Source organism: Pyrgilauda ruficollis, unplaced genomic scaffold (genome assembly GCF_017590135.1).
Source record: "Pyrgilauda ruficollis isolate IOZ18807 unplaced genomic scaffold, ASM1759013v1 scaffold7, whole genome shotgun sequence".
Taxonomy (NCBI): Eukaryota; Metazoa; Chordata; class Aves; order Passeriformes; family Passeridae; genus Pyrgilauda; species Pyrgilauda ruficollis.
The window spans coordinates 1,339,030-1,354,182 of record NW_024528821.1 but is presented as its reverse complement, the minus strand read 5'-3'; the positions used below and the strand labels follow the sequence as shown (position 1 = coordinate 1,354,182).

The 15,153-nt window shown below is 38.7% G+C and overlaps 1 protein-coding gene across 1 annotated transcript in view; it reads left to right on the top strand.

Moving 5' to 3' along the window:
- PCDH11X (protocadherin 11 X-linked) overlaps positions 1-15,153 on the top strand; it is a 416,133-nt gene that overhangs the window by 49,210 nt on the left and 351,770 nt on the right. The window contains exon 3 of the mRNA XM_041485190.1: positions 15,095-15,142. Coding sequence (XP_041341124.1) covers positions 15,095-15,142 — 48 coding nt within the window. The remainder of the gene's footprint in view (positions 1-15,094; positions 15,143-15,153) is intronic.

Below are 15,153 nucleotides of genomic sequence, written 5' to 3'. Positions count from 1 at the left end.
AATAATATTTTTATTAATTGATTGCTTAGCATTTCTTGTCAGCTAGGTATACCATGTACACTAGAAGTTGCAGAGGTGCAGCAGGAGCTGAGCATTTTCTTCTGTGAGCTGATCCTGTGTGCTAATATTTTCTTCCTTTAATCCTTTGCAGTTTGGGGGAAATAAGATTGGTGTTGCTGTTCCATTACTCTTACCTGTTACAGTAATTTTGCTGTATTTACCTACCAGAAGCAGCTGGTGCATCCCTTCTAGGATAATATGATAATCTCTTTGTAGCTGTCAGTTCATACCTCTGTAGTCTGACAAAACAGATCCCTGCTCAGTCTCACACCACGTCAGCCTTGCCTCTGATGAGGAGAGTTTCATCTCACTGCTCTAGATCATCTCTGTGATGCCTTTCAATAGAAGATATCTCCTTTTTTTGATACAGTTTGTCAATTCCATGACCCATGGAAGATGGAACTCACAGTTCATCATACTTCAAGCATCATATTTCATGTTTGCAACTGGTTATTTCTGAGCCTCGCAGCAGTCTTGGATCAAGTAACTCATATCACTGTCAAGATCAAGAGTGCAAGATGTGTTTTATGTAGAAATAAATCTAGGAGGGCAGTTAGAATTATAGACTGAGACTAGATTTGTAGTTGATTGTGTATCAGAAAGTCACATTAATGAAATCTTTGCTGATAATCCTGTGGTAAGCAGGGATAAAAATGTGAAAGTCAAAAGCTGTAGCAGTGGAGGAGGCCAACAACCTTCCCCTGGTCCTTTTGTTTTTAATGCTGCACCTGTGGGGTTCAGTGCACAGAGAAAAAACAAGACAGAATGGTTAATGTCCCTGCAAACTTAGTGCACAAACTTTGATTTTCTGATCACAGGTGCTCACCAGATGAACCTCACTGTCCCAAACAGGAGCTGCTGGGACTCTCGTTGCTGTCCTTTTCTGTGCTGTCATTCCACCCAGAGGGAACCAAAGCAGCCACCCTCCCTTTGAGGGCACTCCCAAACCATGTCCCAGAGCTTGTCACACTGGAATTAACGAGGATTAAACTGACGTGGGGGATTCTCTGGGAGGGCTTCAGCAGGACAAGGCAGGGCAGTGCTTTATTGGCCCTTCCAGTAGGTCACAGGAAGCCTGGGGTGCTTATTGCCAGCATCTGCAGTCTGTGAAAAATCTGCCACCACAGAGCTTTTTTTCTGCTTGTAAACAGATATTTATTAATATTGCCAGGTCTTGCTGAACATTGAAGTTAAACACTAATACAAATAAGGAATTTCAACTTACTTTTTCTACAAATCAAAAATTATTTGTGAATTTGTTGTAACCCTCTAAAAACAAAATATTCTTGCTCTTTCTGATTAATTTTTTTATTGCCAACCCTTTCTAGCAATTGTGTATGGGAAACATGGCTGACAGGATGATGGCTACTCCGAGAATTTTTGTTTTACAGACATATATAATCAGGAAAATACATGGTTCAGACAGGAGATTTCTTGACTTCCTCATAGACAAGAACAAGATCTTTTCAGTATTTCTCACTTCTCATTCAGGAAACATTAGTTGTTCAGTGCTATTTCAAAACTAATTGCCACAAAAATGAAATTACACTCATATTGATGGTACAGGTAGCAATAGTACTTAGGTTCCTAAAACTGAGAAATTATATAAAGCCAGATCCTGGATCTGACAGTGCTTACAGACAAAGTAAAAATAAGATGCATGTTAAAAAAGCATTTGAGGGTTGGGTTTTTTTTCAATTATTACAGGTTTCTTTTCCTTCTCACTGTCATGTAGCTTAGACTAAAATTTTGAGTTTGCTTGGAGAGGGGATGTTTTGTTTTTCTTACTTCACAATCCCCTGGAAAAAGTCAAACCCCACTTGGGTGTGATGATGTGCAGCTGCTTTGGCAGAGGGGCTGGACCAGCTGATCTCCAGAGGTCCCTTCCCACCCCAGCCCCCTGTGCCTCCAGGGGCTCCTTAGCACAGTTTGTAGCCCAGGCTGACTCCCACCTCACTGGGATGTCTCAGGAGGATTAAACTGCAGACTTCTGGGGGTCAGTACTGTTTCTTCTTTCCCATTTTGTGTGCCAGCATAGAAAGTGAAGTTTATGGATTTAGAGGACTCGAAAATAGGTTTAGGAAGTTTTTTTTTTGCTTTGGAGTTGAGCTCCAGTCAAGCTCTAAGGTCACTCTCTAGTGCTGGTAATTTAATAAACAGGGAGAGCTGGACATGTTGTCTTTCTAAGGTAATTTTTAGCTGCCCTTTAAAAGAGAGGCTTTTTTTGGACAGACAGGCTGTCTTTTGAGCGGTGCTGAGTACTTTTGTCTTAAATCCACAGTGGGGGAATAGGTCAGGCCCAAAACATCTTTCTCTTTTTCATTTGCTGATAGAAGTTCAGTGTTTTGGTTAAAGTTAACACATCTTCAGTTCTTTTCATGTGGGTGGTTACCCCTGCCTGCTTTTCCCCTGAGGTTCTTAATTACCATGTGAAGTATTTACATCACCTTTGCAAAATAAGTCTGTTTCCATTATTTTATGCTGTAGCTGAAAATCCACTTTCTTCCAAATCCTTCACCCCATTTGCTCATTTGTCTTGCAATCCAAAATGCCAAAGTATATGATTCTTTAGAGAAGATTTTTGCTAGAGTAAAAAATACTGCTCAGTGGTAAATTGTCTAGAGAGATCTGGACAGACAAGTGGTCATCTGTGCACATTATTTTGAAAAAGTCACTGGGTCTGAGCTTTAAAAGGGAAAACTGATTTGCATTCCTGCAGCTGTGGCTTGGTGTCAGTGAGGAGATAAAACCCTGCTCCTGACTGGTGGTGGTGAGTCAGGAGTCAAGGTAATTGCCTCTTGTTGGTTGATACAAGGCTCCTTTAGGGTGGTTTATGGCACTATTGCTGTAAAACTGTCAGCTCCCGTTATCCTGACGTCCCTTTGGGGATTCAGGGAGGACTGGAGGAGAAAGTCTTGCTCCAGGCACAGCAAGTTCAGGGAGTTAGGGTGAGGGACAAGTTGGTGTCTCTTTCTGCATGCCAGGCTCTGATTTTCACACGAGCTGTCACGGAACAATAATATATAAGTTAGCATGTTTCAGGGAGGAGAGGATGATAGACTGGAGCTGCGAGGCACCCATCTGTCAAACACAGAGCTCCCCTTCATCTGTCTCAGCTGAACATCATCCTGTGCTCATGTCCAGACAGATCAGTTTTAGCTCAGATGTGGGGATGCTTTCTGAGCACACAGGGCTCAGGATTTGCTTACACGGTCCTTGTGTGTGGCAGCACAGAGAAAGGAATATTTTCCCAACAGCCGTCAAGGAAACAATTGTTTTAATTTGTAAGAAATTGCTAATAATATGATCTATCATGCTCTCGATTGATAACCCCAGCAAAAGCACTAAAATACCCCTAATAAATGAAATTATACTCTGATTTGCATAGATGCAAGATACTGGGACTGCAAACATGCAGTGCCATGTGAAGTTACAGAAGGGAATAAAAGTGCACTCAGGACAGGTTATGCTGCACCCTTAATTTTTCCTACTGTCTGAAAATCTACCATGTTTTAAAGGTGTCATACTTTTGTACATCACAAAATAAAGAGGTGGGAGCCTTTTTCAAATGCCAAAACAGTATTGCCCTGTGATGGGACATTATTTTTATATATTGTATATATAATTTTTATATATTTTTTTATATATTTTTATATATTTATATATAGTGTCTTTATCTGTGAATAGAAATGCCTGTCTTTGGCCCTTATTTTATCTTTAAAGAATGACCTTACACAGATGTCTGAATTTCAGACCTTTTATTTATAAACTATGTTAGTGCATCTGCTTGATATGCTGGTCATCTTGTATCCAAAGGCATTTAAACTTTTTTTGGTAATTTTTGTCATTAAAAGTGAGCAATAGCTGTCACCATCCAGGCAAGTAACATTTCAAAGCCATTATTTTTTCAACCAAATGAAAAACAATTATCACAAATTCTTCAATAATATCAGCTAATATTTACTGCATATGCTGTAAAAGTCCTTTGGAACCACTGTAATTCTTGTTTCAGAATAACTTTGCAAGGATTACTTTTTTCTGCTTTCTTTACTTCTTGTAATGGATGCATCAATGGATGGCTTGCTTGTATTTTGGATGGCTATCATGAGAAACCTTGAATTAGATTTCCAGCAGATCCTAATATTATTCAGGTCATTAAAAATTCCAAGTTTTTAAGGAATAGCTGTCTTTTTTCACATGTACTTACGAGATTATCAAAAATTGCTATTTTCAAAATATTGAGTAAAGAACAATAAATGGTGAATATTAGTTGCAAAGGATTTTTCTTTTGTCCAGTTCACTTTTCTAAGACTCACTTTTCATCCCATCTAGGGGGGGATGAAGATTTGAAAATTTCCAATTTTTAGGATACATTTTGAAAATAGGAGAAGTAGTTTCAGTTTTTCCTGATTTGTCATAAAATACACAATTAAAATATCAAAGTAGCTTTTATAATATGCTCTTGATTTTATATTTACTTTAGGCTTTCTAATGTTGGATTTTAGTAATGAAGATTTAAATATCCTAGCTAGTTTTCCCCCAAATACACTGTATGGAACACTTTCCTTCCATTTAAGAAGAGCTGTCAAAGAATATATTTAAATCAAGTGTCACCTACGGTTCATGGCACCTGACTGCATTAGTACAGCTATTTTTATTCTTGAAAGAAAGGTATATTGCAAAATAATTTATATTCTCTAACCCAGAAACATAATTGGTCTGAACACTTAAGTCCTGTGGAGCTTTTGAAGCTGGGACATGTAGCAAAGTCTGTTTCAGACAATTCTGAAGAAACAAAAAAGAAACATTGCTAAAAGAAATGAGTTCTGAGTCATCAGCTCTCAGTATTGAAATACATTTTTCTCTCATTGTGCTGTAATTGCTGGCTCTATTAATGTGATGTGTTCTTGCTTTGGTTATTGCTGATGTTCCAAAGTCGAATAATTGTAGTTTTTTTTCTCTGCTTTTTCAAGCAAATTGACGTTTTCTGTGGGTTTTTTTTTCTCCTCTTTTTCTTTTGAGTCAGGATATTCCTCTGTGCTTTTCAGACTGGGATATTATATGGCTTTTTCACTGGGAGAATACATTTTCCTCTTTATCCTAACCCCAGCCCTATAATTTTCATCCTCATTTCCATTAGGTATTTTTGAGATAATTTATTGCAGCAGATTTAAAGGTATAAACAAAGGAGTAATTTCTATTTTGTTCCTCACCCTCTTTCCCGTCTAATACCAAAAATAGTACTCTGGCACTTATACATGACTTTTTTTGTGAATTGGTGTTTGTTGGGAAATCCAAGAACTATTGTGAATACCATAATTTGAAAGTCAGTCTTAAAAATAGAGCTTAAAATACTGATAGAACTTTCCTATCACCTTTTATTGTTTTACAGTAAACACTTTTATTGTTGTATGTAATCAAGTATTTGTCCATGTTGAATATCCAAGGTACCATGCTGGTGCAATATCAGAACTCAAATGAGTTCCTGGAAGTTGCCAGATTACCTACTTCTTTGTAAGATTCTACATTAATGCTTATTTTTAAATTCTGTGGTAGTCCAGCCCCTCCCTCATAAAAAACCTTTCATTTGAATAATTCAAACCTTCAACTGCCAGCATCATCCAGAGCTTGGCAATGAAGTTCAGTGTCTAAGTGGACCTTTGGCAAAGCTAAAGAGAAGAACCTGTTAGTGTGTGTGTGTGTTTTAATATCTGTTTTAATATCTGCCTCTGAGACTTTTATTGTCTGGGTTTTGAAGTGCATTATGTGAAGATGTTATGACCTTTGCTGGACGCCTTAATTTATCATCTGAACTGGGCTTTGGTCTTCTCAGTCTTTGCTTGTCTCTGTTTCCAAAGCCTCACAAGGGGAAGGGGAGGGGCAGGCGCTGGTTTCTGAGCTGCCCCAAGTCTGGCCTGGCAGGATGAAACTGAGTTTCCTCTGATCTTGGATCTGTCTCAAAGATTTGATATCAGATGCTTGGGAATCACCAGAATATTTTCCCAAGCTGTTCCTGAGCTTCTGCCAGTTTGAGGCTCACAGATTTCTTGCCCAGCAGTGGTGATTCTGATATTCTTATCTGTTGGGGCTTTTTTCCCATATGTGTAGTTGCAGTGGTATCTGTATCTATTTTGTAAAAATTTCTAGATTTTAAAATTTAAGTGTTTAGAATATTAGCAAAGTTTTAGAAGCTGCATTTAGTGATGATCACTTGTTTTAATTTCTCTTTACATCAGTCCACTGGTGGCATTCTTACACTGCAAAAACAGCCCTGTCTTTGAAATGTGTTTTGGATGCAGTGATAAAAGGCTTCAACTTTATTGTTTAACTTAAAAAAGTATACAGTTTTATAGGCTCATGGAGGAGCTGAGAAACTGTGCAAAGAGATTTTTCACTAATATCCATGCCTGTTATGTTACATTAAGCAGAAATAAAATTATTTGGTTTCTATTTAAAATGTGTATATGCTTGAGCTAAGGTAGGAAGTAAAGCCCAGAGGTACAACCAGAACTTGTTCTGCTGCCCAGAGGCAGAAAACTTTGCATCACTAAAAATATGGTTTTCTCCTAAGGTTTCCTATGTTCAGGAACTGGAAGAACAGTCAAGCCTTCTTCAGAGGTGAATTTACCTTTGTGGAATTAAAACCTGTGTGGTTTTTATTGATTAACTTTAATAACAACTTCAAAATGCTTTGATGTTGGAGTGTATGATTCAGGGTTCCAGCTGGCTGAAAATCTCTGTCCCAGGCTTGGAACCTTTCACAGTCAGTGCTGTGTCTGTGGCTCTTCAAATCCTAACTTAACATCCAGGGCACTGGAAGAAGTGGTAAAAATATCAGTCTCCTCATCACTCTTGTAGTATTCAGACAATACTACAAGAGTTCCAGCAAACAGGAGTGAAGTCTTCCAGAATCTATTTTGAATATTGTTTTAAAGTTCAATGGCATATTTGTCACAGCACAGCATATGCTTCAGGCTACTGAGTTTTTACAGGCAAGGTAGCAAAGAAAATTCCTTTTTTGTTACTCATTGCCTCTAACAAAGACTTGAATAACATTTATGCACAGTGAATTCCCCTCCTCCCCCCCCCCCCTTTTTTTTTCCTTTTGTATTTTTTTGTGTCTATTTTTTTGTGTATTTCTTGTGAAACAAGTTTATCCATCAGGACAGGTTTTGGTAGCTTACATGATGCTGATCAGGAGCTTCTGCTGTGATTTGATTTGAAATTCTGACATCCCTGTCAATCAGGAGACCAGAGCTGATGCTGCAGTGCTGTGTGCTACCTGGATCTGGCATCACTGAAGCTAAAGGTGCTTTACTTTGAGTGTTCCTGTGGAATGATGGCTTGGCTTTTCCTGCTGGGCAGCTGTTGGAACTAATCAGATTGTGCCTAAGAGCATAATAAGGAAAATCTTCAATAATGCTGAGCCCTCTTGGAAGCTCCATGGCTTCAGCTGTCACAGTCACTTTCACTAATTTAGTTCTGGTTTGCTGTTTTGTTAAGAGCCATAATGCTGGATTTCAAAACAGATTTCACTTAATTTTACATTTCACAATGGGTGCTTCCACATATAACCACAGTAGGCCTCTTCTTATGTTACCAGTAAAGTTAATTGAGTGTGGAAGCAGAGCTTTGACTCTGTAGGTAGAATGCATAAAAAATTTAGTTTTATAGTGTCACCTTAGGATTTGAAGATAGTGCTCTGTTTTGAATCCACATAGCAACTGAAACCTGTTTTATTGTAGAGAGCAGTCCTGCAGATTTCTGTGAGCAAATTGACTCAATCCTGTCTTGGAGAGTATTTGTTTTGTGTTCTTTCAGTACCTGTGAACCTGATGAATAATGACAGATGTAGTATTTGGTAGAACATCCTAGGCATGTTTCAAAAATAGCAACATGCCCAACTAAATCTTTGAGTTCAGAACCATTTGTTTGTTTAGCTGACTGCTTCATCAACATAATGCATTGAATTATTGCTCTTAGCTTAAAATCTTAATATGCAATAATACTAACAATGTGGAAAACCCTCTAAGACAAAGAAATAAAAAATAATCAAGCATACAAATCAAGGTATAGATGAAGTTTTTGTGTCTAAGTTGAAAATTGTTCAAAGACTGTTTAAGTTAAATTGTTTGAGCTGTGCTTTATATTCCCTGCTAATGGTCATTTTCCCAGCTGACGGACATAAGTTATAATAATATTTAATTTCAGGATGAAATATTTTAATGGGTTTGGTTTGGCGGAATTGCTTGTTTGCATCACTTTTTTTGAAGGCTAAACTTCACATTGAATAATTCAGAGCATGTTCTCATCCCCAGAGGGTGCTTTGTCCCATCCCTGTTCCTCTGTGTGGCTGGGAGATGCTGTCTTTGCTTTCCAGGCAGGATGGGCTCTCTGGGCACTCTGCTGGGTGTTTAGTGGGGTTATGCTCAGAGCTGGGAGGGGTCTGGGGAGGTTCTCAGTTCTGGTCTGCCACCCTGACACCTTCCTGCCTGGAGTGGTGGCAGCAGCCCCAAAACTGTCCGTGTTTTTGGCTGAAGGGGCCTCAGGTCCAATTTCTGTGTGTGCCTATTACAGAGTTGTACTGTACCACAAACAATATGTGAGGTGTTGTTTGGGAACATCTGTTTTAGGGAAGTGATTGAATTAAGCTCAGGAAAGCATTTTGTGTGCACCCAGACCTGGGAAAGCTCGGATCTTCCCTTTGACTTGGGTCATAGGAGTCGTTACTGGGGAGAATTGGCTTCACCAACCTTTGTTTAATTTGCTTTTTCTGGAGTAGCACACTTTGTGAGAGGGCAGCCACGTTGCTGAATGACTCCTGAGCTGTGTTATTTATTCTGGCATTAACCTTGCTGAGGACACACCCCATCACTCCCCTTGCTCCTAACATTCACCACTCTCTGCTTTTTCTCCATGAGTTCTGGGAGGGTGTGTCTCAGTTTATAATTTATTGGAGGACTCACATTACCAGGTGAGACTGATCTAGAGCTCTGCAGCAGGAGATGGATATTGTATTTACCTTCTGAAACTGGTGTTCTTCCTGCTTAAGTTTTGGCTTATGGTGTTCTATGGTCTCATGAGTTTCTTTGATTGTTTTTTTCCCCCCTTTGGAGGAAAAAATCCCTGTCCATTAGCTGTAATTTTTAGTGTATATTCATGACTAAACTGCTATCAGGGAATATAAATAGTGAACTAAGCAGAAAGGCTGGAATGGAATGATGAGTGTTTGGTGTTTCCCTTGTAAACATGCCATTTTAACATTCTTAAATTTATTTTCTTTCTTACAAATCAGTTACTTCAATTCCATCTCTGATTTTAAGACCGAGAAATAGCTCAAGCGCATTCAATTAGAGTGAAATTGGAGTTTTAGTTTTGTTTTTAGAAAAGAATATATTCTTGAGTAAAACTATATATTGAAGTATAAATCAAATTCACTTCTAAGATTTTTTGATCCCAAACTCACAGGGAAGCATTTTCTCAGAATATAACTCATTAACTGGAAAGTCAGGACAATTTATTTGCTAGAACTTTCAATACACTCAGGTAGCAAGAGATTTCTTCTCAAAATTGATTTTCAGACTCAAGTTGCTGCCTTACAGTAAGGAAATGTTTCTCCTTTTTTATCTTGCTCTTGTTCTAGTGAGTCAGATAAATAGGAGTCAGTAACACTGGAGGAGGAAGAAGTCAAGTTCCTGAGAAATCAGCACCAGAAAATACATTTTTGGTTTATCCCCTACACTCCTTAATCAGTATGGTGAAAGGACTCCTATTTACTGAGTTTCAGAATTCAGTGTCTCTGGAACTATTTTTAGAAGTGTCACTGTCTTCTCAGCCACCATCTCCCACTTATTACTCTGAAATTGCAGTATTATTTATTATCATCCCTTGTGCAGTGAAGTGGCATCTTTCACTTGCATACATCACATACTTTTACAGTTTAATATGGGAGTCTCATTGATATTTTCTGAGCGTAATAAAAAAAGGATAAGTTTTCATTCCTCGAAAAAGTATGGCTTTATTTCTTTCAGAAGCAAAACTGATCCCGTGGCAGTTAAATGTCACACGCACACTCTCTTTCTTATTTTGATTTTTACAAAACCCTGCAGAGTGGAGGCCTTGAGAGAGGCTTATGATCAGGTCATTTCTGCAGTCGTTGTGACAGGTCTAGAATTCCTAAAGCCTGCTTGTGGAAGCTGGGGAAATCTGTTCCGAGTGGAGGATGTAAACTCTTTTCTGCTAGAGTTTTTTTTTTTTCCTCACCCTGTTATATTTTTGCCCACGTTGGTTGTGAATTTTCTCTGTTAAGGCTGTGGATTTTTTAATCAACATTTATAAAGCAGTGACACATGGACATTAAAGTGCTGTCCCTGCTCATGAAGGAATTTCCTTGTGTTTCTGGAAGTGGAGGGGTTCCACGTGTGTGCGTGAGATGCTCCAGCTGTTCAGATAGAAGTTTTGTCAGCAATTTTTCCTAGAAGTGGAAGCATGAAGGGAAGATAGAGTGATTTTGCTCCCAGCTGAACTTGAGCTTTAGGAGGGTGTTAGGTCAAAGAAAACAATCTTGCTAAACAACTTGTTGGAAAAGCTGCAGCATCAGAGGTTAGAATGTGGATTTTTCTTTATGGGGATGCTATGCATTTAAAGATATAAACACTGAATTTGTGTGTGTATGTATAGGAGGGAATGAGATAATAACTATACATTAATTTAATGAATGTTGATTTGCAGGTGTTTGTACTCCTTTGCAGCAAAGCACAAGTATCTTTTATTCCAGTCTGTTTTATATTTCATTATCCCATTTGCCATGAACAGAATCCACACACAGCCATTCCCCCCGGCCTCCACTGAAATCACTGTGAGCTGGGGATGCTGCACAGCCCCTGCTGTGGAGGAAAGGAATTTCCAGAGCTGCCTGGGATGTTTGTATTTCCTGCTGTCCAAGTGGCTGTCAGGTTCAATCCCCTCCTCCTGGCAGCGCTGATGTGCTCACCAGCCGGCTGTGAGCGGGAGGGCACAGCAGGTTCACCCCTCACCAACACCTGGCAGGGCTCACCCCGAGCCCCAGATGTGCCACTGGCAGCTCAGACAGAGCCTCTGGCTGTCGAGGCACAATGAGGTTGTGATTTAGGAGCTGTTCTGAGCAGCTGAACAGAATTGTTAGTGCTTCCCTCCAAAGGCACAGCGCTGCACTGGAGCCTTGTACTCATTTATTTCCCTTCCTCGCACATCCTCGGTTCTGTGCCTGCTCTCAGCTAGGAAATAGAGCAAATATGTAACTGTCACCTTCTATAATGCAAATATCAAAATGCACTTGTTGGCTGTATTGTTGCCTGATATAAATCCTATATTTTTTTTTCCTTCATTATATATCTATAGTGAGGGAATGCAAAGGCAGAAACGTCAGGTGTCTGGAGCTTTATCATGGGAATTCAGAGCAAAGCTCAAACATGTTTAATACCTTAATCTGAATATCCCTCAGGGTGTTGAAAATGTAGCTTTTTGTTCAGTGGGATGTCTGTGAATATTTCTGAACAACTGTAATGGAGGAGATTAAGAGGGGAGGTTTCCTCCCTGGTTGTTACCTGCAGCTGTTGACCTCCCTTATTTTGGTTGTCTCTAAATTAAATAAATTTGCTTGAAGTTTACAATTCTAAAGTTGCATTCTACCAGTTAGTTTCTAAAGCTCAAAATTCTGAAGTTTAATTTTAAACATGATTAGTAACCAGAAGTGGCTGCCTTTTTCAGACCAGCTACAAACTTTGGACGATTGATAAAAGTCTCTGTGCTTCAATTTCCCAGCTTTAGTGAGTCTACAACTATTTATACAGCAGGAGTATTGTGAACATAAATTCCTTCTAGTTTTGTGGTGCAGCTGCATATTTTTCTGGAACATATAGTTGTATGTCTGCAGTGCATTGTGGAAGACCACTCAAGTGATGGCCCAGTTCCTTGAAAGGAGTTTCTTGGGAATTTTGTGTCCTGTTCATGCAGCACTGCGGGTTCACCATTATTGCCACCCTGGTGAATGAAGAGAATTTCTATTAAAAGAAAATATTCGGGATTATGGGGTTTTTTAGGTTTGGTTTTCTTTGTTTTTGTTTTTGTTTTTTTAATTGTCATCCATGTTTGAAAAGATAAATTTGATTTAGTTAAGAACCCACAAACAACTCAACTTGAAACAACATTTCAAAGATGTGCTGTGGAAAGAGAACTCTCTTGTTATTCATGAAACCTGGTGCAGTCTTGAAAATGTGAAGTTCATGTGGGTTACCAGTTTTCAGCTCTGCCTGCTCTCTGCCTTGTAAAACTCGTGGTTAAAAATATTAACACTTTGAAGTTAGGGAGTTTCAGGCTCACTTGAAGTGTAGACTGAAGAAAGTAGGGCAGCAAAAAAAAGTAAATAAATCAAGAATATAGTATTGACTGTCCCTAATTGTTTCTCCTCAATGGAAGAATATGATCTAATAAACATGTTCTGACAGCTGAATGCCAAGAATTGTGTAGGATGAAAAAATATTCCATCAAAGAAAAACCACACCTATCTTATATCTACCTATCTTAGAAAATTAAGTAGGCAGTGTTTAGATCATGACAAGATTGAAAAAGACTCCTTAAAGAAGGGACCAGCTCATTTGAAAAGTTTAAGGACACTCCAGCAAATTATTAGAACTGTTTAAATTTTGTAATAGTAACATAAAATTTGTATTTCCAAGGAAGTAATTTCCTGTTTGGGTAAACCTCCTGGCCTTATTTTCTCTTCTTTTTCAGAAAATCAGTATTAAATACATTGATTGTCCTCTCCATCATTCCATGTTATACTTTTTGCTGTTCTTTTCCCGCATAAAGTGGTTCATTATTATCCTTGTGTTCTGTTGATCCCATCCACAGCGTTGTGCTTGCTCTTGTTCCATGGGACAAGAGCAGTTTTGTGTGTGGTTGTGTAAATGGAGAGAAATTATGGCAGTGTTTTCCATTTGTAGGAGCTCTTATATAGAAGGAGGAAAAGTAGCAAGTTATGGTGCAGACATTGCTCATAATATGATCTCCTCAACTCTGGTGTAGCAATGGAGCTAATTAGGATTCTGAATGCAGAAAATGCACTTTAGGTTTATGCATAGTTGGGTGCTTACAAGTCATATTTTTACTGTGGTTCTGAACCTGAAGTTCAGTTTATTCCAAGCTAAACTTTTTTCTTGCTTCAAAGGAAACCAATGGAAACAGTGCATGACATTGATAGAAAACCATAAATTGAACAAAAAGCCTTAAAAATCTTGGCCTACAAATTAAAAGGCTGCATTATTTTGACAAAGAGAATGTTTCAAATCTGTAAGCAACTCTGCATCTGCTGAGGTCTGCATTATGAGAAATTCTTACCTTTGTAATGTTATTTTTCTCCTTTGAAGTTCTGTCACTCAGTTCATAAGGTAACTGCTGCTATTAGTGACACTTATTTCCAGTAACTTTGGGTTGTAAGCTGTGGGATGTCATGAGAGGAGTGACTGTGGAGTCTTTAAGCAGGACAGCTGTCCAAAAAATGGTAATTTTCTAAAATGCATGGACAGCAAATTGCACACTGGATGAGTAATAGCAGACTTGGGACCTTTATTAGAGCTACACCACTTAGGCTGGTTTGGACCTGAGTGCCTTCACATGCACCCATTACAGACACACAGATCCATTATTGCCTACCATGTGGAATATTTTGTGTTTAAGACATTAACTTGGCTTTGGTAATTCACAATTTCACAGCCAAAGTATCGCCTTTGAAAGAAAACTGCAAGTTTAGTTTTCAGCTTTTATAGAAAAAGTTGTCCACTGTGTAGCTGTGGTCTGTTTCCTGCATTCAGAACTGGAGTTCTGCTGCTGTACTCTCTGCTCTGCTGACAGACAGCAGAGTCACAGAGCAGTTCCATATGTCTTGGAAAAACAGGCAAGGAAAAAGTGTCTGGAACCCATCTTGTAGTTCTGCAGAAGCCCTGCAAAGATTTTCTGTGTTGTTCCATGTGAAATAACCAGCATTTAGCAAACATGCATTATTTTCTGGACTTCCTGAAAAGATTTTAGGGTCCTTTGGACTCAAAACTACATCTCAGCCAAAGGTTTTTATTTAAGTAATTACTTAATTTTAATTCAATTACTCGATTTACTTTCTGATGAGAAATCGATCTTTTAATATTTTTCTTCTTCTTCCTGCTTTCTTTTAAGATGATTGTTAACATTTAGTAAATGTGTACTTCCAGCTTGTTGCAACAGTCATTGAGATGAGTTCCTGTAGAATATTAGTAAAAGTTTGAGCTGTGCTTGGCCCCTGACTTGTGTTTGACATTCAGCTGAACCAAGGACATCTCGTGATGTGTTTGTCATTTACAGTGCCTGAAGTATTGATAATAAGTGTAGGGTGAAGATGTAGCCACAAAACAATGAGCTGTCTTTGCTGCTGTGGCTTTCCCTGGAGGTTCAGAATCTTCTTTTGAATGAAGATTGAGGACAGTGTTGATCTACCCTTTGTCAGCTAACAATAGAGACTTGTTACACACAATTACATAATTTGTATGTTTTAAGGAATAATCACTGGTAGCCTCTCTCAATCTGAGTACTTTGTATTACAAGCAGTTGGGTTTGTAGCATTATTTAGCACAATATTCTTTCTCTTCCCCACTTTGAGAAATTCCTGCTTTCTGCCAATTTACTGCTCTGCAAGTGCAGGTCCACAGGATGTTTTGAACACAGTGGACCATGTCTCTGGTATCAGCATTAACCAGAAGCTGATCTGTTTTCCCTTTCTTCCCAACAATGTCCAGGCAGTCAGTGCCCCACAGATTTAACAGAACCCTGTGGTGAAATGTTATGAAATGCAATATCTGTGTGTAGAATTCTGTTGCACTTTGTCACATCCAGTCCTGTCTGCAGCACTTAGGAGCTGTTCTAGCTTACCACACTATGTGTTCGTGTGTCATTGATTATGTATTTTTTAAACCACCTAAATGTTGCAATTTTTAAAATACTCTCTAATTTTTTATTCACATGACAGCCCAAAACAGCTCCGAAAAGGACATTTGGATCCATTACAAATGACCAGGTAAATATACA